The 23597-nt window shown below is 39.5% G+C and overlaps 1 protein-coding gene across 4 annotated transcripts in view; it reads right to left on the bottom strand.

The window, feature by feature from the left end:
• gpat2 (glycerol-3-phosphate acyltransferase 2, mitochondrial) overlaps positions 1 to 23597 on the bottom strand; it is a 132540-nt gene that overhangs the window by 30779 nt on the left and 78164 nt on the right. For 3 of the 4 annotated variants that reach the window (XM_088335112.1, XM_088335114.1, XM_088335111.1), the window contains 8 exons: positions 19042 to 19152; positions 18606 to 18728; positions 16527 to 16626; positions 12937 to 13070; positions 10122 to 10221; positions 3981 to 4160; positions 2143 to 2235; positions 559 to 641 (listed from right to left, as the gene is read on the bottom strand). In XM_088335112.1, coding sequence (XP_088191238.1) covers positions 559 to 641; positions 2143 to 2235; positions 3981 to 4160; positions 10122 to 10221; positions 12937 to 13070; positions 16527 to 16626; positions 18606 to 18728; positions 19042 to 19152 — 924 coding nt within the window. The remainder of the gene's footprint in view (positions 1 to 558; positions 642 to 2142; positions 2236 to 3980; positions 4161 to 10121; positions 10222 to 12936; positions 13071 to 16526; positions 16627 to 18605; positions 18729 to 19041; positions 19153 to 23597) is intronic. The other variant, XM_088335113.1, reaches the window with a different exon arrangement.

Genomic DNA, 23597 nt, shown 5'->3' with positions numbered 1-23597 from the left:
CTGTCTTCGGGCAGTGGGCAGGGGACACCCTGAAATGGTTTCTAGCCAGTTGCAGTCATTTACACCTGGGGACAATTTGCACCGGCCAATTGACCTGACATGCATGTTTTTGGAATGCAGAGGAAACTGGAGTGCTCGGAGGAAACCCACGCAAGCACGGGGAGAACATGCAAACTCCACACAGGAAGGTTCAATCTCATGACCTCAGAACTGTGCCGCACACACGCTAACCACTGCGCCGCCATGCTATACACGAATAAACATGGTAACTCTTACTCTAGCCTGTTTTGGGCGCCTTATTTAGGAAAATATATGACGGAAGACCATTTTTGTGGGGCTGCGTTTTATAATCCAGTGCACCTTATGGTGCAGAAAATACGCAGGATGAGGAACTTGAACCTTCTTTCTCTCTGTGAAGTAAATGCGTATTATTGGGGGGCACTTAATGTCAGACTAAGTGTGTGCCTGGTACGTTTATAAAACCTTGTTAATCTTTAGGTTGCTGAGTCATAAACAACTATAGTGGCATCTATCAAGACAAACTGTGGTCAGATTTACCTGTCGTTGATGATAACGGGCAGCAACAGGTCCTGAAGAGGGCGCCATTTAACCACTCTGCATCTGCTTGACTCATACATTTCCTACACATGACCAAATACAGACACACAAGTCAGATACATCAAAACCCATCTCACTGGCCATTCCACCCACTCAAAAAAAAAAGATCTGTACAAACTTTAAACGAATAGATCATGCATTGGGTTTAATGCCACAGATTATTTAATATAAATCATACACTTTCCTCAAATTGGCTACTCTTATGTTCATACTTCACCTGCATGAAATGTATTTCTTTATTTTAGTAAAAACAACACATTATTCTCAAAATTATTGTTCATTTGGTCTCTGAGCTATTTGGGGGTCTAATCTCCCTACAAAATGACTCATTCATATACATAGTCTTATGTAAGTATTATGAGGGCTTTAAAATACTGTTTCATGGCTCAAGAGGCTTCACTAATGCTATACTGCACTTATACGCCCTTTAAACACGCCGCCTACACTGCCAGAAAAATGCAGTATTTAATTAAAATTGTCACAAGAATGAATCTTTGAATTTTCTTATACACCTTATTTATTTAGTGCCAGTATTTTCAAAAGACTATGACATTAAAAAAAATCCAAAGGCTATTGTGTTTAGTCATAATGTATACTGTACAACAATCTACTGTACGGGCTCTCATTTCTGCCCTTTTCCTTCCTCTTAAAATATTCAAAGCGAAAATAAGGAGGGTCATAAAATTCACCAGTTTTCCCACTGGACTCTCAAACTGAATATCTCAGATGTAAAAAGGCAGGATTGGTGTCATCTACTGATGGCTGTGCCAGTTGGATATGTGCAGTTAAAAAATTGTAAATGACAACTTAGACCAAGGGTGCACAAAGTGTTCTAGTGTCGGCCGCATTGGGTTGAAAAATTTGGGAGAGGAGCTGGGCCAGGGGAAAAAAAGAAATGATTTGATTTCTTTGAATCTGCAGATAGTGTCGAATCTAATACATAGGCAATATAGAAGAAAAACAGATAATGTAGACCGATTTAATTCTCATAATAAATGTACATATATATATATATATATATATATATATATATATATATATATAAAATCATCTCATTAGCTACACCGCTTATCCTCAGTAGGGTCGCGGGGGTGCTGGAGCCCATCCCCGCAATCATCGGGCTGTGGGCAGGGGACACACACACATATATATATATATATATATATATATGTATATATATGTGTGTGTAAATGTGAATGATGCATTGCATTTAATATTTGTTTATAAATAGATTAAATTAATCAAATTTGTTCAGAAACACTCAGAATTCAATCCAAATAATGTATTAGGTCCTTGTTTTTAAGCATTAATTTGAAAATATGATTTGAAAAACACAAAACGCATCAGGACGAGCTCAGATTTTTTTCTTTAGTTTTGTTGCATGACAGTGTTAAATATGCTGATGAAAAAAATAAATGCCGCTGCATCTTGGCAACAACCCCGGAAATAAATCAACTTTTTAGGGGGGTATCACGACTTTTGCATGGTAATCTGTTGACACTAAATATCTTAAAGTGGGCTCACCTTAAGAGAAAATGGCTGACCAAAATGAATCCGAACAATCGCCTTTGGTTTCTTCCAAAGAAGGGACAACAGTGAACGAAATTGACTGATACCCTGCAAGCCAAAGAAAACAAAACATTTTAATACAAGTACATTGCACAGTGACTTGGAGATTATAACATAGTGAGGAACCCAATTAAAATGTATATTATGAGGTACCAGTGATAAGCAAAGTGTATGATGATGGAAACAGCAACAATCAGACCATGTGCCAATAGGAATTCTGAACACATTTGAATGATGCAACCAAATGACAAGGCGAGAAACTTTATATGGAAAAGGAACACAGGTACTTTTCTCGGTAACAAGTACTGTAACATTCTAATATTAATTTGTAACTCTCCTTACTACATGGTGGGTTAATGAGTTTTTTCGCAAATTTTTAATGCAAATTTAATACACAATGTTCTCTGATTGTTGAATACTCCTGAACCATTCTCATTGTCACATACAACCCTCAATCCGCCAACAACGTTCTCTGACATGTAAGCATGTTTATATTATAACACAGTACAACTGATTACCGTTATGGTAAGTAGAGAGTACCAGCACGCTGAATTTCTCCTCAGAGATATCCTCCCTACCGTAAATACTCACATCCAAGCCGAACTATGAAACACAAAACTGAAATCAGAAGCGAAAGGTAGGCAATGCACGGGGAAGGGGTTATCGCTTATACAGTACAGGAACAACAAACCAACGGGAAATCAATGGGCGGGAACATGAACACATAATTTATGGTAAAAGTATCCTTTTTAGTTGTACAAGTATTTTTGCAATAGACTGTGCCTGGACATTACACATAAATGGAATAGAAGATCTTTGAGTGGTTTGAAGCCCATAAACAAATGGCTTAGAGTTTTTCGGCTAAGTGTCCGTTTGCAAACTCTTAAGACTGAACAATCCAATACATTTTAAGGGTACACTGCTTCCGGAGGTTGGAATACACATTTTTTAAAATTTATTTTACAATGTGTAAATTTCAAGGCAGTTTTAGGGGTTCAGCTTCTATGAGGGTTTATACAATAATTTGTAACAAAATAGTGACTTTCAGAGTAACTTACTACTTTTTCTTTTAGTAATTTGGCAGAGTAACTGAATTACTTTTTAAATAGAGTAACTAGTAACTGTAACTGGTTTTCGGTAACGCGCGCAAACACCGCAAATATCAGAGTTCACAGCCACTCTCTGGTGCTGACTCAAAGTCTGTTAACAGAAGGCAAATTCCCATCGCAAACTCTGTGCCATCAGAAATGGAAATATGCAGTATACAATCCATCACTTCTCGATTTTTGTTTTTTAACTCATTCAAGTGCCAGATGTTTTTCCAAATGGAAAGAGACACTAAGAAAGTGGCCGAGAAGCTGGGTGAGGAAGAGAAGGGCTGCGTTGCCTTCAGGTGAAATTGGTGGGAAAAGTATTGATCCCAGCAGCTAATTTTTGCAATTTAGACTTATTCTTAAAGACATACAGACAATTTAGTTTTGTAGCAATTTAGGCATATGATATATAAAAAGAAAGCTTGAACCCTTATTGTTTATTCTTTTACCATTGTTTAGTAAACATTAGTTGAACCTTGCTAATTTTCTGGAAAATGGCTGCCACATAATGGGGATTTATCGTACTGAAATCATTCCCAAAGGCTCATCTAGCAGTGTCAAACCATTTATAATAGTTAAGTTAGTTTTAACATTCTGGCACTCAGTGAAAATACTTCTGAAATGTATTCATATGTTATAGCATTGAATGAGTTAATTAATCGGGAGGCAACAAATCTTGTCTCATATTGACAAATGTACCTGCAAAAGTGTCTCTGGAAGGAAATCATAGGAGATAGCAACTGGGACTACAGTGATATCAGGGACGGATCCATCTTTGACGAGCTGCATGATGTGAGCCAGCGTCTGGCCCCCTTGGCCAGACTCGACTGACACGCTAACACTTAAGGCTTGTCCCTCACGTAGCAGCTCATGTATCATCTGATGAGGAAAGAATAAAAGACTGTAAAAAGAGATTGAAAAAAGGTCTGTAAGGTTGTGAAAATTGGGAGAAATTAGCAAAAAATGCCTGTCATGCATTTAAAAGCATACATTAGCGAACTGACGGGTCAAGCATTTGAGGGGAAGGAGAAAGGGCTGAGGTTACTGGGAATTTTGGTATTCATCTGATCCAAGTAAACTCATAGTAGTATTGATCATTACCGATCTGACACAGACTTTTTCCTTAGAAATGTTATGAACAATCAGACCCATTGCGGGTGCATTAGTTTATAATAACAATAAACACAGCCTGAAGACTTTATGCACAAAACATGTTTCATAACTTAATTGCGATCTTAAACAGTGAAGAAAAAGAAAATTATTTCCATTACAACTGTTTCAGAAACAAAGCCAAGAGAGTCAAACTAAAATAGTAGTAACGAAAATACAAATACTCACCGAGAGAAAATACCTTTCATTGCACATCATCTTAGAAATAAAGTCAGTCATGCAAAAAAGTTTCAATTTTTGTCTCTCATTAGCTCTATTGCCATTGTGACAACATATTTAGTTTTTTTGGTCAAAAAATGAAACATGTATACATTTTTGTTTGCAGCTCGTTGCTGTCTACAGGGTGTAATTTTTTCATGTTCTGATGTCAATTTGTGGTGTTGCCACAGAAGCAGGCCACTTTACCACACAAACAACACTTGGCATTTTCCTTTTATGTGGTTAAAAGAAAGGCTCCACCACAGGGCGGTGCATGTTTATCTCTGTCATTTTTAACCTCTAGATGGGATGGGCGCATAGTTTTGGCCCTTTCAGCCACCTGACAGGGAGGACTCAGCAGCAGGCCAGGTAGGGAGAGGCAGTAAAAGTTTGCTGGTCAGTTATGACCCAGGCATAAGCTTAGAGAGTGGCCGAGGATGCTGGGCAGGGGAATTGGAGAGTGGCTGAGGATGCTGGATGAGAAGAGCTGCATTATTTAAATAGAGAAACAGCTTTGAGGAAATTGGTAGGCAAAGTATCACTCCTACGACAGTAGTATCATTCTGGTCCAAAAAGTATCAATAACATCGGTATTTGGATTGATCTGCCCATCACTACTGGATAAGCAAAGACATAAAAGTACTTAGACCCTTAAAGGGGCAGTGTGTTTTATCTACAGTCTCCTAGTGGTTAAAGAAACGAAATTCCTTAAAAAACAATATTGATTTGAATAATAGGCAAAAATACATGAACTATCATGTAAATAGGTCTTAATCATTATTTGTCTTTCAGGTCTTTAGTACATGTTTGCTCTGGAGTGTCTAATGCAAACAATGTTTCACAATGTTGATATCAATTACAATAAAGACAATTTTACTGAATTCAATTTCAAATGTAAATGTACTTTATTTGTCCAGCCCTTTACTACAATCTTTTCTGTGGACCAATGCGCTTTGCAGTCATAACAGAGAAACAATAAGATAGATAGATAGATAGATAGATACTTTGTTCATCCCCGAAGGGAAATTCACATTTCCAGCAGCATCCCTGAGCTGAGAACAATCGAGAACAATCGAAAATAACACGGGAGCTGCTGGAGTGGCTGCCATTCGTGACGGCGCCGGAAGAAAAGATTCAATTTGAATCATTTACAAACAAACAATAGTATAACCAAATAAAAACTGAAAAATAAAAACAATAAGTACAACAGTCTCAGAGAAGATAAAATAAAATAAAAGTGTCCTCAAACTACTGAGTAATGAAAGCAATCCTGAAGAAGTGCTTTTTTTAGCCTGGATTTGAAGAGGCTCAGGTCATAAACAAGACGGCACTTGACTGTGAGCGTATTCCGTAGCCTGGGGCAGCAACAGGAAAGGCTTGGTCACCCCAGCATTTATATTTTGACCTGGGGACTTCACCACAAGTTGATCCTTGGACCTCCTAACTCTACCATGATAGTAAAAAGTCAAAATCTCAGATAAATAAGACAAACAAAGCACATTGATAATTTCTGTTTGACTTTACTGACAGATACATTTGTATGTTGTCTGCATTACAGTGAATCGAAGGTTTGTGTGCGGCAATACCCAAGTGGTAGCATTTAGAAAAATAAAGTATAGGGCCAAGAATAGTTCTTTGTGGAACACCACAAGAGGGGCAAAGGAAGAGGACAGGTCACTAAGCGTGACAGAGATGGTCCTACCTGATAAATGTGATTTAAACTGGTTTAGTACAGTGTAATGGATGCCAACATAATTACTTAAACGTGACAGGAGGACTGCATGGTCCACCATCTCAAAAGTTGCTGTGAGTTTGAGAAGCACAAGAACAACAGGGCATGTTGCATCAATGGACAGAGCAAGGTCATTGTGGACTTTTAACAGTGCAGACTCTGCTGTGACGGATTGGAACTTCACAAGGACATAATTTTCCTCAACAAAGGACAGTTATTGAGTAAAACAAGTATTTTCTAAAGCCATAGAAAGAAAATGAAGGTTAGAACAGGTCTTAAATGAAATAAAACTGAGGGGTCAAGGTTAGGCTTTTTAAGAAGAAGCATGACCACAGCATGTTGGAAGGAAGCTAGGACAGTTACTAATTGAAGGCAGGAGTTGATAAAAATGAGGAGACTGGGCCCCAAAGTGTTAAAAACAATTTTCAACAATTTGGCAGGAATGATATCCAATAAACAATAAGTGGGCTTCAAAGATTTCACTACGTCGACAAGAAAAGTGAGCGAAACAACACAGCAGCGTGTGCTGGAACCAGAGCCAGGTCCATATAACTGCTCAAAATGACACTCACATTAGTATGTTTTTCCACAGATTCCACCATGTAAACAAAATTCATAAATCAGTTAAAACATAAGTTAACTATAGCGTTACTTTTAGCAGATAAAACCTTGGAACAATGACTGCTACTAGTATTCTGATAATCAGAGAGACAGTGCCCTAATATTTCCTTCTTGTATCTGCATTCTGCCTGCCTGCAACATTGCCTGACAGCACGGGTAGAGTCATTCAACCAGGGGTCCTATCTTGGTTTGGAAGATTATTTTCTAAGATGGGCAATAGAGTCCAGAATTCTATCACAGGTAAGAGTGGAAAGAGAAAGGAAAATGGTCGAGACAGAGGGAAAAAAACGAGAATCATTAAAGGCAGCACTGAATTCAACAACAGTGGAGGGAATGAGTATTTGCAGACAACTGGATAATTTAAGAGGTTTACTGACAGGTGGGGGGGCTAACACTTCAAACACAATGGAGAGAATAATCTGATATTGCGGTCTCAGAAATCTCTTTAATGGACACCGAAAGAAATAGCCAGGTCCAGTGTGTGCCCAAGACAGTGTGTTGGTTTATCAACTAATTTAATCAAACTCAAAGTATAATCATTTAAATACTTTTAGGTCAGGAAATGTGCTTTTATTTGACATCACATGATTGTCCGCCAACTTACAAAACATCGCAAAAGGCTGGGCAAAAAAATAAATAAACAAAGAAAAGTGTTGGGGTTTGTCACTTTGAGTCTCCGTAGTTTGTTTTCTTCCGTGTGCTTTGAAGCATTCGTTTTCAGTTGCACAACACAATACAGTACCATCGAGTGATCAAATAATACACAATGTCCCTTTAAGTATACAGGGGGTTGCTTTCCAAAAAAGTCCTGCAACAGACTTGACTTAAAAACTGCAGAAACATTTATTTATTAGATATTAGTGATGAGTGATTTTGAAATTTGAGGATTGGTGATTTTGATGAATGATTGGTCTTTATTGTCATTATAAAATAGTACAACAAAACTGGATGGCTTCAACTTTCAGTGTAATAAAACAATGTAGCATCAGGGATCCTCAGATTGAGATTCGGATGTTTAAAATACAACGCTACCAAATGTAGCACTTTCGGACGAGTTGTAGCTTCAGTTAATAAGATAGATAGATAGATAGATAGATAGATAGATAGATAGATAGATAGATAGATAGATAGATAGATAGATAGATAGATAGATAGATAGATAGATAGATAGATAGATAGATAGATAGATAGATAGATAGATAGATAGATAGATAGATAGATAGATAGATAGATAGATAGATAGATAGATAGAGATAGATAGATAGATAGATACTTTATTCATCCCCGAAGGGAAATTCACATTTCCAGCAGCATCCCTGAGCGGAGAACAATACAATAATAGAGCAAAAAGAATATGGTTGGGCGACACGGCGGTTCAGTGGTTTAGCGCGTGCGTGACACAGTTCTGAGGTCATGGGTTCAATTCTCGCTCCCAGGCTTCCTGTGCGGAGTTTGCATGTAATCCCTGTGCTTGCGTGGGTTTCCTCCGGGTACTCTGTTTTCCTCCCACATTCCAAAAACATGCATGTCAGGTTAATTGGCCGGTCCAAATTGTCCCTAGGTGTGAATGAGCGAGTGAGTTGTCTGTCTCTGTGTGCCCTGCAACTGACTGGCAACCAGTTCAGGGTGTCCCCTGCCCACTGCCCGGAGTTAGCTGAGATGGGCTCCAGCACCCCTGTGACCCTACTGAGGATAAGATAATGGATGTATGGATGGATCTGGCGTTGGTAAGATACAGGGCCGAGAGGGATGGCTTGTCAAATTTGTTAAGTAGCTGCAGCGTAGGCCAGACCTGCGGCCACACTTTTGCTTTAACTCGCCGCCTCCGCTTCAGTCTCTTCCTGGATCTGATAGCAATCCACTGAGAACCAGGTGGTGATCAACATTTCTTTGCGCTCTTCTAACTTTCCCCAGAGTCTGATTTAATTGATTTTTTATTCAATGTAACGAGGAGCTGATGTACTTGTTGTCGCCGTGCTTTGCAGTTTGTTTTGGGTGGACACATTAACTTGTGCGCCCGCCCAGCTGTTTGACTGACATATTTTACCAGCCTATCACAGTCACGCAGTCATTCCCACCCAACACAATGCACGATAAAAATCTGCCAAGTATTGGAACCGCAAAAAGAAAACCGCGATAAAGCAAGTCATTCATGTGGTCAAGATTATTGAATTAGGATCCCTCGAACAGATTACTGAAGAACATACACAATAAACAAATGAGGGCTGTTACCATCAGCACATAACTGAAAAAACATTAAAAAAACTTGCCTTCAGAGACGAAACAAAATATTTTTCTTCACAGGTGGGGCGGGGGATAAAAAATAATGAATGAATTGCTCATAAATGACCTGCCCGTTTCACCAAGAACGCAGTTTAGTGGATTGATGACTGGCTAAGCGGTTTTATTAAGATACAAAGCAATATATTGATCTTAATAAAACCAGTTACGTCTCCAAATGAAATACATTTTCGGATAAACCATACAGAGCACTAACGGCTCCCCTCTTGGTCACAAAAAGGAAGCTGGTGATCAGACGAAGAGCATTAAAAATGGAAAAAATTGGTTTGGCATTGAGTAAAAGCAAGCGAGACAATTATCTGCAAAAGGAGAAGTGAGGGATGAGGCTGAATAGGAAGAAAAAGTTTTACAACAGCGTTTAGTTTGATTGAAGAGCTGACAGGGTAGGGATATAAAATAGAAGAGCACACCGAAAGACAAATAACAAGGCCAGGTAGCTATCTCGTGCTTACCCGGCAATATTATATCATCACCCGCCTGAAGATTTTTCCCTTCAGCAAAATGCATTAGGATCATGTTTTTCCGATTCATGACCAAGACTTTCATTTCCATTCACTTGTGAACAGGCCGTTTGTATAGTTCAAGGCACGCGGCTAATGAGGAACTGCTCCGTTTGTCAGGCTTGAATAGATTGTGCGGTTATTTATTTCATTCTATTAAAGTGGCGAGTGAAAAAGGGAGAGGGAAGCTAATTCAACCCCTGATTGATTTGCATATGAGACTTGAACGGAAGACGGACACTTCCAGGCTTCTAAATTAGGCCACAACTTGCAAATAGCTTGTGACAGAAATTTAAAAAAACAGCGAATAAAACTTACGGAAGTCATAACAGGCACATACAGATAGTCCATTTCTGCATCCTGCTCAGTCACTGCAGATGGCGGCAAGAAGATCACGCCAATTTTCTGAAGCATTGACCTGAATAAGAATAAAGGCATGCATCGTTTCACAGCAATCTTAGACATCCTTAGACATGACTACATGTAAAGACCAGTCTGATGAGCATCACATTGGATTTGTTGATTGATTTCAGTGACGTCAGTTTCAAGAAGAAAACATTGCAAAGTGATCGTATTTTGTAAATAAATTGTAGTTTTTAAAATATAGTAATTTGCAGGGGCAGGAGGGTTACTTTAAAAATGTAATCAGTCATGTTGAAAAATGTAATCAGCAACATAATCCGAATACCACTATATTGCAATGATTTAACTCTACTACTATCATTTACTTTTGAATTGCTCAATTACCAAATATCTTAATTCAAAATAAAATAAGCATAATATAAATAAAGTTACAAAAAAAACTTATCCGTAGCCACGACATGTAAATGCTGCAATATGTGTTCCTCTTAGTGAATTATGATGGACACTTTAAAAAATATATATTTTCTTGGGTTTGGGTTGCCATTTGGACTGTACATGAAACAGGCCTTTTCTCACTTTTAGCATTTTCATGCTACACTAACAAAAATGGTGGTGATGAGCATGAAGTAACTCTCAAGTTCCGCCCCATCCCTCTTTTCCTCCTACCTAATGTGTTCCGCGACTCAAACAATTTAGAAAACATTTGAGTAAAAGTAGATAGGCGTGGTTGGAAAACAATGATATGGCTCTTTGAACTCATTTGGGTATTGTCAACACAAACTTAATACGGAAAATATTCTATGTTTACTAATTTTATAAGGACACCTCAAATGACAAGCCCCACCTTTAAGTTGAAACCACTTTGGTGAAACGTGTGGTAAATTACAGGATTTTTTGGACCTGATCTTAAATGCATTTTAGGATTGCATATGAATCTTGTTTGGATTAGTAATTAGCATTAAATCTCTTATATTTTTTTTTTTCATGGAAAACCTAAACTAAGTATAATAACAGACCCAAAAAAGGTCTACTAATATGTTAAGTAGGGGTTTTCACTTTACGGTTTGGAACAGGAAGTTTTTTTTTGGCATTTTCCCCACTATACAACCTCAGAAACAAAATACTTTACATTCTCCCCCCCAAATTTATCTATGTCAGAACAATAAGTTGTACATGTTATTGCACAATATGATAGTATTTTTTTCCTTTTAAACCATACAAAATGTCAAAGGGCAACACTGTGTTTGAAATGATGTCTTGGTTATGTAAATCCATCCATCCATTATCTTCCGCTTATCAGAGGTCGGGTCACGGGGGCAGCAGCCTTAAAAGGGAAGCCCAGACGCCCCTATCCCCAGCCATAAAAGTTATGAACAGAATCGGTGACACTGCCAGGACAGAAACCACACTGGTCCTGATGAATCCGAGATTCTACCTCCTGGCGGACCCTCCTCTCCAGTACACCTGAATAGACCTTACCAGGGAGGCTGAGAAGTGTGATTCCCCTGTAGTTGGAACACACTCTCCGGTCCCCCTTTTTAAAGAGGGGAACCACCACCCAAGTCTGCCAGTCCAGAGGCACTGTCCCCGATGTCCACGCGATTTGGCAGAGGCGTGTCAACTATGACACGCCCACAACATCCAGAGCCTTATTGACCTCTGGGCGGATCTCATCGACCCCCGGGGCCGTGCCACCGAGGAGCTTTTTGACCACCTCGGTGACTTCAACCCCAGAGATGCGGGAGCCCAACTTAGAGTCCCCCGACTCTGCTTCCCCAGAGGAAGATATGTACATACAAGTACACATAAACAAGTCATTGTTTATTTTTTTTATGTAAATCTCTCGCTGTATCGCGGTTTTCTTTTTGCAGTTTTGATACTTTGCACATTATCAATGTGCATTGTGTTCTGCAGCAGACAGCACACAGGGAATGCTATCACAGGTGCAGAGGGCTGTGTGTGGGTGTGTTGGGAGGGTGTGACAGTGTGTATGACTGTAATAGGCTGGTGTATGCTGTCAGTCAACACAAGTTAATGTGTCCACCGACCCAAAACAAACTCTAAAGCATGGCGACAGCTAGTTTTTTAGCGACACGTTACATTGAAAATAAATCAAATTGAACTCTGAGGAAAGTCAGAAAAAGCGCAAAGAAATACTGATCACCAGCGGGTGCTTAGTGGATTGTCATTGGGCTCGGGAAAAGACTGAGGAGTGACAGAGAGCAATAACAGTGCTTCAGGTCCGGCCTACTGCAACGGCTACATAACAAGCCACCCCTGCCTAGGCTGTTTGTCACCAACGCCAGATCCATTACCTATGAAACGAATGACCTGGATCTATAAGTTCTGGGAAAACCGCTACGTTCACAGAGACGTGGCTTATCTAAGGATCCCCGATCCTAGCATGCTCTTTACACTTATTAACCTTGAAAGAAAAAAACCCTCCAATTTTGTTATAAAGACCATTCATTCAACTGCAATTCTGTGTTTGTTTTTATTTGTAGAGCTAGAGTTGATATTTTGTAGAGTTGATATTTTGTTACAGTCGTGTATAGGAAATATATATATATATATATATATATATATATATATATATATATATATATATATAGTGATATTTCATAAAGAAATAACAGTTTATACTTTGCGGGATTTGGCTATCAAAACTTTTTTGGTAATGCAACACGCCAAAAAACAATGTTTGTCACCAATGTTTTGTCAGTACATTGCTTTTTAATCAAAGTGATGGCAGTTTAGTGTTTTTTAGTACCTGAGGAAGGCAATGCTGATTTGGACCGGACAAACTACGTACGGGACTCTCAGGTTGTTGCAGAAAAGCGCCAGGGAGAGAAGAACACTGTCCATGATACACTGACGCACATTCACATAGACCAACGGTGAACCCTGAATTTTTTAATAGAAAAAGGAGAGATCAAAAAACATCAATCACAAAAAAAAGGCATTTCAATTGTGCCTCGAACAACACTGGGTCTTGAAGGTGTTGAAAGAGCAGGTTAAAAAAGTGTAAACTAATAAAGGATAAACATCCATATGAGGAGGCATTTTGATTGGATACACTTATCATGTCCCTTGACTCATTTGAAACTAATCAACATTCACGTTACTAGGCAATATGCTTGTTGCTATAAGGAAATACAACTACCGGCTTTTTTTAGGTTTTCAGATGAACCTAAGAAACCCAATCTTAAAGTGTTCCTTGCACATCGCAGAATATGGCTGTTAAGATTGAAATATTGGTTACCATACAAGGTTTTTATGGTAACACGTATCTGAGCAATGATTGATCAAATGGCTAAACATCGCTGCAAAACAGGAATCTAATAAGAACAGCGTCGGTGAGAGTGCCGGGATATGACCAATAGACAACCAGTGGTACAAATTACATACGGTAAGGCATTAGACTTTATCTCATTATAACACTGTTTTACACTCAGTGCCACAACACTGATTTGCACAGTGCATTCTGATAGGTCCACTTCTTCACCTGTGCATCAATAACCCCTCGGTCTGTGTACTTAGAAGTGCATGTATAGTATTCTTTTGTATTTTGACTTTCTGTTTGCTTCAATCTCTAATTCTGATTGGTGAAGAAGTGCATAGTGCATTCTGATAAATTCAACAGTCTTTCAACTTCTTCAAGCTGTTTTACGTACGAATATGTATTGAACTAAAAGGTTTTTGATGCACAGGTGAAGAAGTGGAGAGACTGTTTCCCCTATCAGAATGTACTATGCAAATACGTGTTGTGGCAACGTGAGTTAAATTTGTGTGATGATGAGATAAGGTCTAATGCCTTTTTCTATGTCATTTGTGCGACTGGTAGTCTACTGGTAATATGCCGGCACTCTCTAGTTGCAATGTTTGATTTCCGTTGCATTCTCCCATCTATCCATCCATTATCTGCACTGCTTGTCCTCAGTAGGGTCGTGGGTGTGCTGGGTGCAGTGGGCAGGGGACACCCTGACCTGGTTGCCATCCAGTCGCAAGGCACAAAGAGACATACAACCATCCACTCGCTCATTCACACCCAGGGACAATTTGGACTGTACAATAAACCTGATATGCATGTTTTTGGAATGTGAGAGGAAACCTGAGTGCCCGGAAGAAACCCACGCAAGCACGGGGAGAACATGCAAACTCCACACAGGAAGGTTCGAGCTCATGACCTCAGAACTGTGCCGGACAAGTGCTAACCACTGTTCTGCCGTACTGCCCATTGCATTCAATGTTGTGCAATTAGTCTGGTGCGTCCTATGTATGTAAAACATAACGCAAAAGACTACGTGTTTGGGGTGCGTCTAATAATCGAATGTGCCTTATAGTGCGAAAAATATGGTAAGTCTTATGACAAATCTACAGAAAAAAACATGGCTGGCTAATTTGGTAAAAAGAAAAATTAAAGCAAAGAACTCAAGTCTTTTCCACCCTTTAGAGTAACCTCATTTTAGAATAAGTCATCACTCTGATTATTGTTCTGCTTTTTAAGTGTCTGACCCTTTTTTTATACATGCTTTTTTATTATTAAAAAGTAATGCTTGCTAACTGAGGAGACAAGAAGGGAAATGATTATGCAGGCGGCACGCTGGTCTTTGAGTCAAATCTCGGCTGAATTAATTTGCTGTCCATACTTGTGGCTGACAGCTCCATTCTCGTAGTTCCTAAGAGTGTTAAAATGATTTGTTAATTAGTTTTGTTTGGATTCTCCAAATCCATTTTTAATTTTCTCATACTGACGTGAGAATTGTGGCGAATATCTGCTTTTATAGCTGTAGCCACAAAATCACTCACTTGATGCAGATATAAAATAGCCCTTGCCTGATTTCACTGACCACTATTGACAAATAAATCAGCGATAACTGAGGTGAAATATTAGATGATAGTATTGGAGAGGTTTAATATGTATTTTTGATTCCCTTCCACTGTTAACGTAATAACCGGTAAAATGTAAAGTAGTATGCTATTGCACAGAATTAGCAAAAGCCATGGAAAGATATGACCAGTTTCCAATTACTGAAAACTAGGTTTGGGGGATCCATCCAAATATTGATTTTATGGATACTAAGCAAGTACTGAGATTGGATCAACACTATTGTCCTGTGATCAATACTTTGCTCTTCCATCAGTTTGCCCAAAGCGCTGCTTCTCTATGCTTATTACACAGCCGCTCAGTCTTCCCAACGCCATCCGCTACTCTCCGAGTCAATGCTTGAGAGTGATTGAAAAGAACACTTTTAGCCCCTTACCCAACCTGGCCACTGGCTGGCCTGCTGATTCCTGCTTTGTAAAGGGGAAGAAAACACTGGAGTGAAAGAGCAGTCAGACCGATCTGCCCACATAAGCACATGGAAAAAAGCTAACCCTAAAGAAAGCGATTAGCTGCAATCAAAAAGGTTAATGAACAAAATTATTCTAATATGTAGTCACTATGGCAATGGAGACAAAATGGCTCTTCTTTGAAACAGAGAGCCAAAGGCTGGGAATAGGAGCCAAATGACATTTATATCAGTTCTGAGGTCATGAGATCGAACCTCCTGTGTGGAGTTTGCATGTTCTCCCCGTGCTTGCGTGGGTTTCCTCCGAGTACTTTGGTTTCCTCCAACATTCCAAAAACATGCATGTAAGGTTAATTGGCTGGTCCAGATCATCCCTATGTGTGAATGAGCGAGCAAATTGTCTGTTCCTGTGTGCCCTGCGACTAGCTGGCAACCAGTTCAGGGTGTCCCCTGTTCACTGCTCAAAGATAACTGAGATGGGCTCCAGCACCCTCGTGACCCTACTGAGGATAAGCGGTGCAGATAATGGATGGATGTGCATTGAAAGATTTTTATGACCTTTTTAACATTGTTATAAATACCTTATATTTTTGTAACATTGCTGCATTTTTTTGGTATGTCTCTCTTGACTTTGTTTCTGAAACCGTTATAATAGAAATATTTATACTTATTTTTTTATACCACTGACGTTTGCATTTTAGATATTTTATAAAACAGTAAAATAAATCATAACTACAATCCAACTCAAGGAGTGGGGCTATCAATTATTCAACAATCATGACATTTCTAAGCAAGGGGTATCTGTATCAAATTGGTATTGATCAATACTATCCTCTATTAACTTAATTTGGATCAATACCAAAATTCCAGGTATCGTCCACCTTACTGGAAACTACATGATATACTGGGTAATTTTAAATGAAAAGATTGCGGGATGGAATACAACCAACATTATCCCCCCCACCCCCCACCCCATTTGAATCCATGTAAGAGATTCAGTCCCAACACGCATCATGGGAGTAAGATGGGAGCAGCGGCATGCCCTTTAATCATATGATGTTTTTACCTCGTCTGAAGCACTGTGCAAAGCAACAAAGTGGTTGAGGTTTACTTGGATACTGCCAAAAACAGAGTCAAACATCTTCATCATCACCCAGCCCACACATCTAGTCACAGGCAGTGTGGAGACGATGCAAAAAGCAGAAGGAAAGAAAAACAAAAATTAATGCTTGATGAAGACAGAGTGATGATGGATGAAAGGCATTAATAGATAAACAGGGACGGCATGAAGTCCTCCTGCAAACTGTCAGGTGTGAATTGTAATGAAATATGACAAAGTTTTTGATAACACAAAGACAACATTTATTTATTTATTATCGAGTTTTTTCAAATATAGTGTCAACAAAAACAACACCAATACTTAAACTACTTTGGAGCAGGATTACTGTATATGCTGATCATTTTTAAGTGACCCGGCCATTAATTGCGCAGGAGAAAATCCTTTATCTCAAACTTGGCTTTCAACAGTACATTATTCAAAAAATATATTGATTTAACTAATAAGTAAGTATAGATGGTGTATCATATAAAATTGCATTGCATACTCATAGGTTGAGAAATGACATGAGGCTAACGTAAAGGGAGCTGACATAATTGTCTGCCATCTTGGTGCTACAGGTAGCAAATAACAAAAAACTTTGTGGAAGGCTCGGCAAAAAAAAAAAAAAAAAAAAGAAAGAAAAATGGTGCACGTTGCTCACTTTGAGGATTCGAAGATTGTATTTCTCCTTGTGCTTTTTAGCACTCGTTTTTGGTTGCCTTACACAATACAGCGAAATCTAGCGGTTAAATATCACACAGTATCCCCTCAAAGTTGGTGTACCTGCGGGATCCAATTTGCTGTCTCTGTAATCCATTTCAGGAGATACAGCAACAGGGTCCAGCAATTTGATAAGAGATAAAAATATAACATTTTAAAATGGACTTGGGAAATGGCTCTCCTCTTGTTCTTTGAAAAATTTGGTCTTTGAGCAGCGTTCTGCCAGCTTAAAAAAAATACACTAAAATTCAAATGTATGGGGCCAATTTTGTGTTTTCCATAAAAAAGTCACACTTTTATTTATGAACTGAGTTGTCAAATGTCTGTGCTCTTTGCCCATATTAATCTTTCCTTTAGTTGCTACTCTTAGATATGGCTCTTTGCCACTCTGCCTTGAAGGGCAGCATATTGGAGTCGCCTCCCCTATATAGATGGTGACACTGGTGTTTTGCGGGTGCTATTTAACAAAGCTGCTAGTTTAAAATCTTTAACGCGTCAATTTCCCAAAATTGAGTCTCTGATGTACATGTCCTCTTGCTTAGTTTCGTAGAGGGGTTTCCCACTTTGTATTCTACTCTGGCTAGAGTCTGTTTGTGCTGTTCTCTGAGGGGAGTAGTACACACAGTTGTAGGAAAGCTTCAGTCTCTTGGTTATAGGAGAGCTTTGGCCTTCATTTCTGAGAAAAAGAATAGACTGTTACATGAAAAGTTCTCTTTTTCTGGCCATTTTAAAAGTTTAAGTGACGGAGGGAGGGAGACACATTTTAAGTGCTATATTTATATTAAAATGGGACACAGGCTCTGGCATTATTATTTTAAAGTTTTGTTCAAATCATCCAATGACACACAATGAAATAAAATGTGTTGAAAATTTAGCTAGAGAGCGGGTTTGGAGGTTTTGTTCAGTTGTGTCTTAAAACATATATTGTGGCCATTTCACACCCACAAATGTGATGCTCCATATACTTGACTAGCTCAGGGGAAGGTCAGTTTTATGGCTTCTTTAACCAGCTGAACTGTTTTCAGATGTGCTAACATTAATAGCACAAGGGTTTCTAATTATCAACTACCCTTCTAACGCTATTAGAAAACACAATCTACTATTGAAACACTGGAGTGCTGTTGGCTGCAAATGGGCCTCTATACACCTATGTAGATATTGCATTAGAAAATACATTTGCACAAAATGTATGTGGTGTATATCCGATTAGTTTAATGTTATCATCATTGAAAAAGAGTGCTTGTGCTTCAAAAATAAGGACATTTCTAAGCGACATTAAGCTTTTGAAAGTGGTGTATATAGATATTCACATGTTCAAAAACACACCGTAATACACCAGGGGAGATGCAGGTATTAATTATGGGTAGGAATGATGAGATGGGATTGAGCTGCTCTTGGCTGTCACCCCCCTCAGGCGGTTTTGGGCTTGCAACAAGAGCCTCTCTCACCCTGAAACACAATCATATTACAGCTCAATTTAACACAATGCGATTTGACTTATTTTGTCTTAAAACACTCCAGTTAGGACTACAGCCCTTAGTGAAGGGGTTAACAAAACACTTAATTCAATTATTTGCCAAAAAGACAGAAAAGTATGACTTGCGCTGTTTGTTACACAGATAATCACCATTCTTGTATTTAATTTTGGCTTTGAGGTTTTGAGATGTTTCTCTCCAGAATTGTAAATCCCTTTTACATACATCCCGGATTCCCATAATTTATTACCTCTCCTATCCTTTGACTTCTTTGTATTCTGTAGTACCTGTTACTTGTGCAGACCCGCTCCTGCCGGATGTTAACGGGACTCGGATAAACCTTGCACTCACTCACAAACAGCATGCAGCATATCCTGCGCACAAGCCAGCCTCGATACCTACAACATAATATATTGAAACCATAATATATGCTGAAGTTTACACAGATAAAATGCCATGCATAGATGCATACAAAGAAACTTTTCATCAGGGTCATAATAAAAAAAGGAAAAAGTCAAAGCACAAGAGCTTTGTGTGCATGCCTCGAAATTTCAAGGTTATTGGTTTGAAATGTCAGCTCTCGCTTTTTTGACGAGTTTGCATGTACTACAAACGCCCGCGTGGGTCTTTCCTTAACACTGACTTCCTCCCACATTCCAAAAACATGCATGCTGGTTTTAAATGAAAACTCAAGTGCCTTACGGCAATAATATGAATATTAATACATGTGTGTCGATATGCTCCATACAATTGGCTTTTCACATATAAAGGATGCAACCCGTGTTTGGCCCGCAATAAGAGAGGAAAAGCGCTATGGAAATAGATATGTAACAGTTTTGTGGCACCTAAACAAGGGAGATCAGTAGCAGCAGTCCTTTATTAAATCCCATCTCTTGATTTGTTTGATTTTCTTGCCAATGCCTCATTTGTAGAATAGAACTCCAGATGTAACTTTAGAAAATCCCCTAAGTGCTATCATCATAACACTGAAAATTTCACAAGTATAACATATCACACTAAAATTAGCCCCTCAAATTGGTTTCGAAACGCTTACAATCAAAGCAATAATTGTCACGGACCAGAAACGAACACAGGACCCAATAGCGCTCATTTTCTCACTTTTTATTAATAAAGAGGGAGAGCAGGGGTTGCTTCCACGATCCGATGGCTGACGGACAAGAGGAGCAGGTGATGCGGAAGTGGCACTTCCATGTCTAGCGAGGAGGGTTGAAGACAGGCGGGAATTACAAGTCGCTAGCGGGGACTGGAGAACAAGGGCGGTGTCGAGTTCGGAAACGAGGTTGGCAACAGGAGGCAGGCAGGTAACGGAGCCAAACAGATCGGGTAACAGGCAGGCAGAACGGAGCAGAGTCAAGTCCGGAAACAGGTTGGCAACGAGGATCAGGCAGAGAAAAACAGGGCAGGGAAGTCTGACATAAGGGCTTACTGAGCTGGAGGCAACAGTTCGACTAACAATCTGACGGCTTCCTCTTGGAAGCTAGGGTTTTAAAAAGAGTACATCAGCCAATCAGCTGTCCGGGCTGTTGGCGCCAATTAAGCAGTTGCAGGTGCTCTGAATCGTCAATCATGAGAATAATATATATAGATATATAGACGGACAGACAGACTGGACAGACAGATAGATACTTGTTCATATTCATCCCCGTAGGAAAATTCACACTTCCAGCAGTCTCCCTTGTTGTTTATGAACAGATTAACAGGATGCCCTCGGGGTGCTTGGTTATAGTCTAGCCACAGCGCAGTGGATGACGTCACACACCACTTCCTTTCCGCTTCCCGCAGGCTTTCGTGTCTCTGTCTAACAGCGCTGAAGCCGGTTAGCACCGGATAGCAGCTCCGGTCCGGGTAGCTCAGGGTGGCTCCACGTTAGCGTCTGGGATGCTAGACGTGGGCCACGATTCCGTAAAACACAGCAAACTTCACTCCCGGTGCGCTTTAATGTTTTTCACCAAGCATTTTTGTGCGTTAAAACCCATGTCCACACAATAGAAAGAAATCCAAAGTGTAGTTGTCAAACGGGACAAAAATATAAACCTCAACATGTATATATATATATATATATATATATATATACATACATACATATATATACAGTGGAACCTCGGTTTTCGAACGCCTCTCAGTTCGAACAAATCGGAGTCCGACCAAAAATTTTGAGAAATTCTTGCTTTGCTGTTCGGTCAAAAAATCGGAGTTCGAACGCCGGTAATAGGTGAGTGCGTACGATAGGGTGCGATGCTGAGCGGCGTACGGGTGTAGATCGCTCTTTTCGTGACCAACTGTTATCGCGTGCAGACGTGCTTCGTTTTGCTTTCGCTTTTAATATAGGTGTACGAAGTGTTTTAGCCCCTAATTATGCCTCCGAAGAAAGTCAGTGCAAGCAGCAAAGTTGCTACAGGTGAAAAAAGAAAAGTAGTGAGTACAACTATTGCATTTAAGAAAGAAATAACAGCAAAATATGAAGCAAGTGTGCGAGTGTCTGATCTTGCTAGGGAATACAGCATGGTTTCTGCTGACCACCACAAAGGTAAGAAATCCTATTCATAATTCTTTTCTTTATCCTTTTTTTTGAATTTTTACAGGTTCATGTTAGCGTAATCTTTCGTACCGAAGATCACGATAACGCGAACGGACGATTAGCCTGGGATAGCTTTCTGTTTACGTTAAACATTAAAGGTAAACATTCAGGGTGTTGGAACGGAGCCCCCTTTCCAATGAACGGCTCACCACTTGTTGTGGAGACCCAGATGCTAAATGACCTGATTTTTTTATGTTTACACGTTCATGGTAGCGTAATCTTTCGTACGGAAGATTACGACAATGCAAACGTACGATTAGCCTGGTTTAGCGTCATGTTTACGTTAAACATTCAAGGTAAACATTCAGGGTGTTGGAACGGATTAAAACGATTTACATTGATTTTAATGGGAAAAATGATTTCGGTGATCGAACAAATCGGTTTTTGAACAGGGTTCTGGAACGGATTATGGTCGAAAACCGAGGTTCCACTGTATGTATGTATATATATATATATATATATATATATATATATATATATATATATATATATATATATATAGTCATTGCTGGTTCGCCTTTACGCGGGGAAAAAAAGCATTTAATTAAAAAGAAAAAAAAAGCTTGGGGGGAAAAACTAATTAAAAACAAAAGATGGGACTTAACAAAAAACAGTGGATGCCTCCTGCACCATTGGGGAACATTTTGGGCAGCCAAGATTCAAGCTGTTTGGTCATTCAATTTAAAAAAAAAAAAAAAAAACAACTTAAAATAGTACTGGGTTTCAATCTCTCACTCACTCACTCACTCACTCACTCACTCACTCACTCACTCACTCACTCACTCACTCACTCAGTCGGGCGACACTTCTTTGCAGATTTTCCTCATTAACCACAAAAACCAAGGGATCTCTGTGTTGAGTGCCTGTTTTAAGCACTTATTTTGATATTTAGCTTAGTCATTTAGGGGGTCCTTGTCTTTTTTGAAGAGTAGAGTTATTAGTGCTTCAGAAAGAGTTCCAGGCAAATATCAGCTTTGAAAAGCACCATTAAACACTCCTACTAGGATTGGAGCTAATGCAGTAGAATAGGTCATAAATAATTCTGTGAAAAAAACTGTCTGGGCCAGGGGTTTTATAACTTTGCATGGACCTTACGGCTTCTTTTACCTCAGCGATTGATATCGGGCCACCCAGATAGCTGAAGGCATTTATGTCCACTTGAAGGTACAACAAACTGTCTCAATCATTATTTTCTTGCCAAATGTTCGACTGCATCTAAGAAGAATAAAGTTATGTGTAGTAATTGGAGAAGGTGTCACAAATCTCCTACGGGTCTGTGAAGATCAACCCGGTTGGGGATGCTAATCTAGGAATGAGCCTAGAAGCAGTCGCTGCACAGGCCTGGTATGCCAATGTTTTTCCTGTTTTTTCGCCATGTTCAAAAAAACTTCGCCTCATTCGTAAAAGCTGGGTTTCAGTTTTACCAGTTAATAAAACAGGTGGTGAATACGGCCAAACCGACTACTTGTCTGTTTGACCCGCTTCAGGGTTTGCTGATTAAAGGTCTTTTTGGGGTCCTTGGACCTTCAGTTATAAATATCATAAACATATCACTCTCCTCATGTGTAGTTCCAGCGGCTTTGAAGTCCGCTGTCATTAAACGTACACTGAAACGACCCAACCTTGATCCAGAAAGCTTATCAAATTATAGACCTGTGTCAAATATACCCTTTCTTTCTAAAGTGCTTGAAAAAGTTGTGGCACAGCAGCTGAATGATTTTATATCCGAGAACAATCTTTTTGAATCAATGCAATCAGGATTCAGGGCTAACCACTCTACTGAGACAGCCCTGATTAAGGTAACCAATGATCTCCTACTGGCAATGGACTCTGGCGCTTCATCACTCTTGCTGCTGCTGGACCTTAGTGCTGCCTTCGACACTGTGGACCATAATATCGTACTAGAACGGTTGGAAAAATGGATTGGTCTCTCAGGAACCGTCCTCTTATGGTTCAGATCCTACCTCTCAGATAGGACGCACTGTGTTAAATATGGTGAAATGACATCTGAGCCATTTAGTGTTACCTGAGGTGTTCCGCAGGGTTCAGTACTTCTTTTCAGCATTTACATGCTTCCATTAGGTGATATTATTCACAAGTTTAATATCAGTTTCCATTGCTACGCAGATGACACTCAAATATATCTTCCGATGGAGGAATCTGCCCCGCTAAACTGTGGAAATTTGGAGGCCTGCCTCACTGAGATAAAAGAATGGATGTCACTCAACTTCTCGCGCCTTAACT

This window comes from Urocampus carinirostris, chromosome 5 (assembly GCF_059441175.1).
Source record: "Urocampus carinirostris isolate Australia breed hairy pipefish chromosome 5, RoL_Ucar_1.0, whole genome shotgun sequence".
Classification (NCBI taxonomy): domain Eukaryota; kingdom Metazoa; phylum Chordata; class Actinopteri; order Syngnathiformes; family Syngnathidae; genus Urocampus; species Urocampus carinirostris.
The sequence above is the reverse complement of the archived record's forward strand: the minus strand, read 5'-3'. Positions and strand labels throughout refer to the sequence as shown.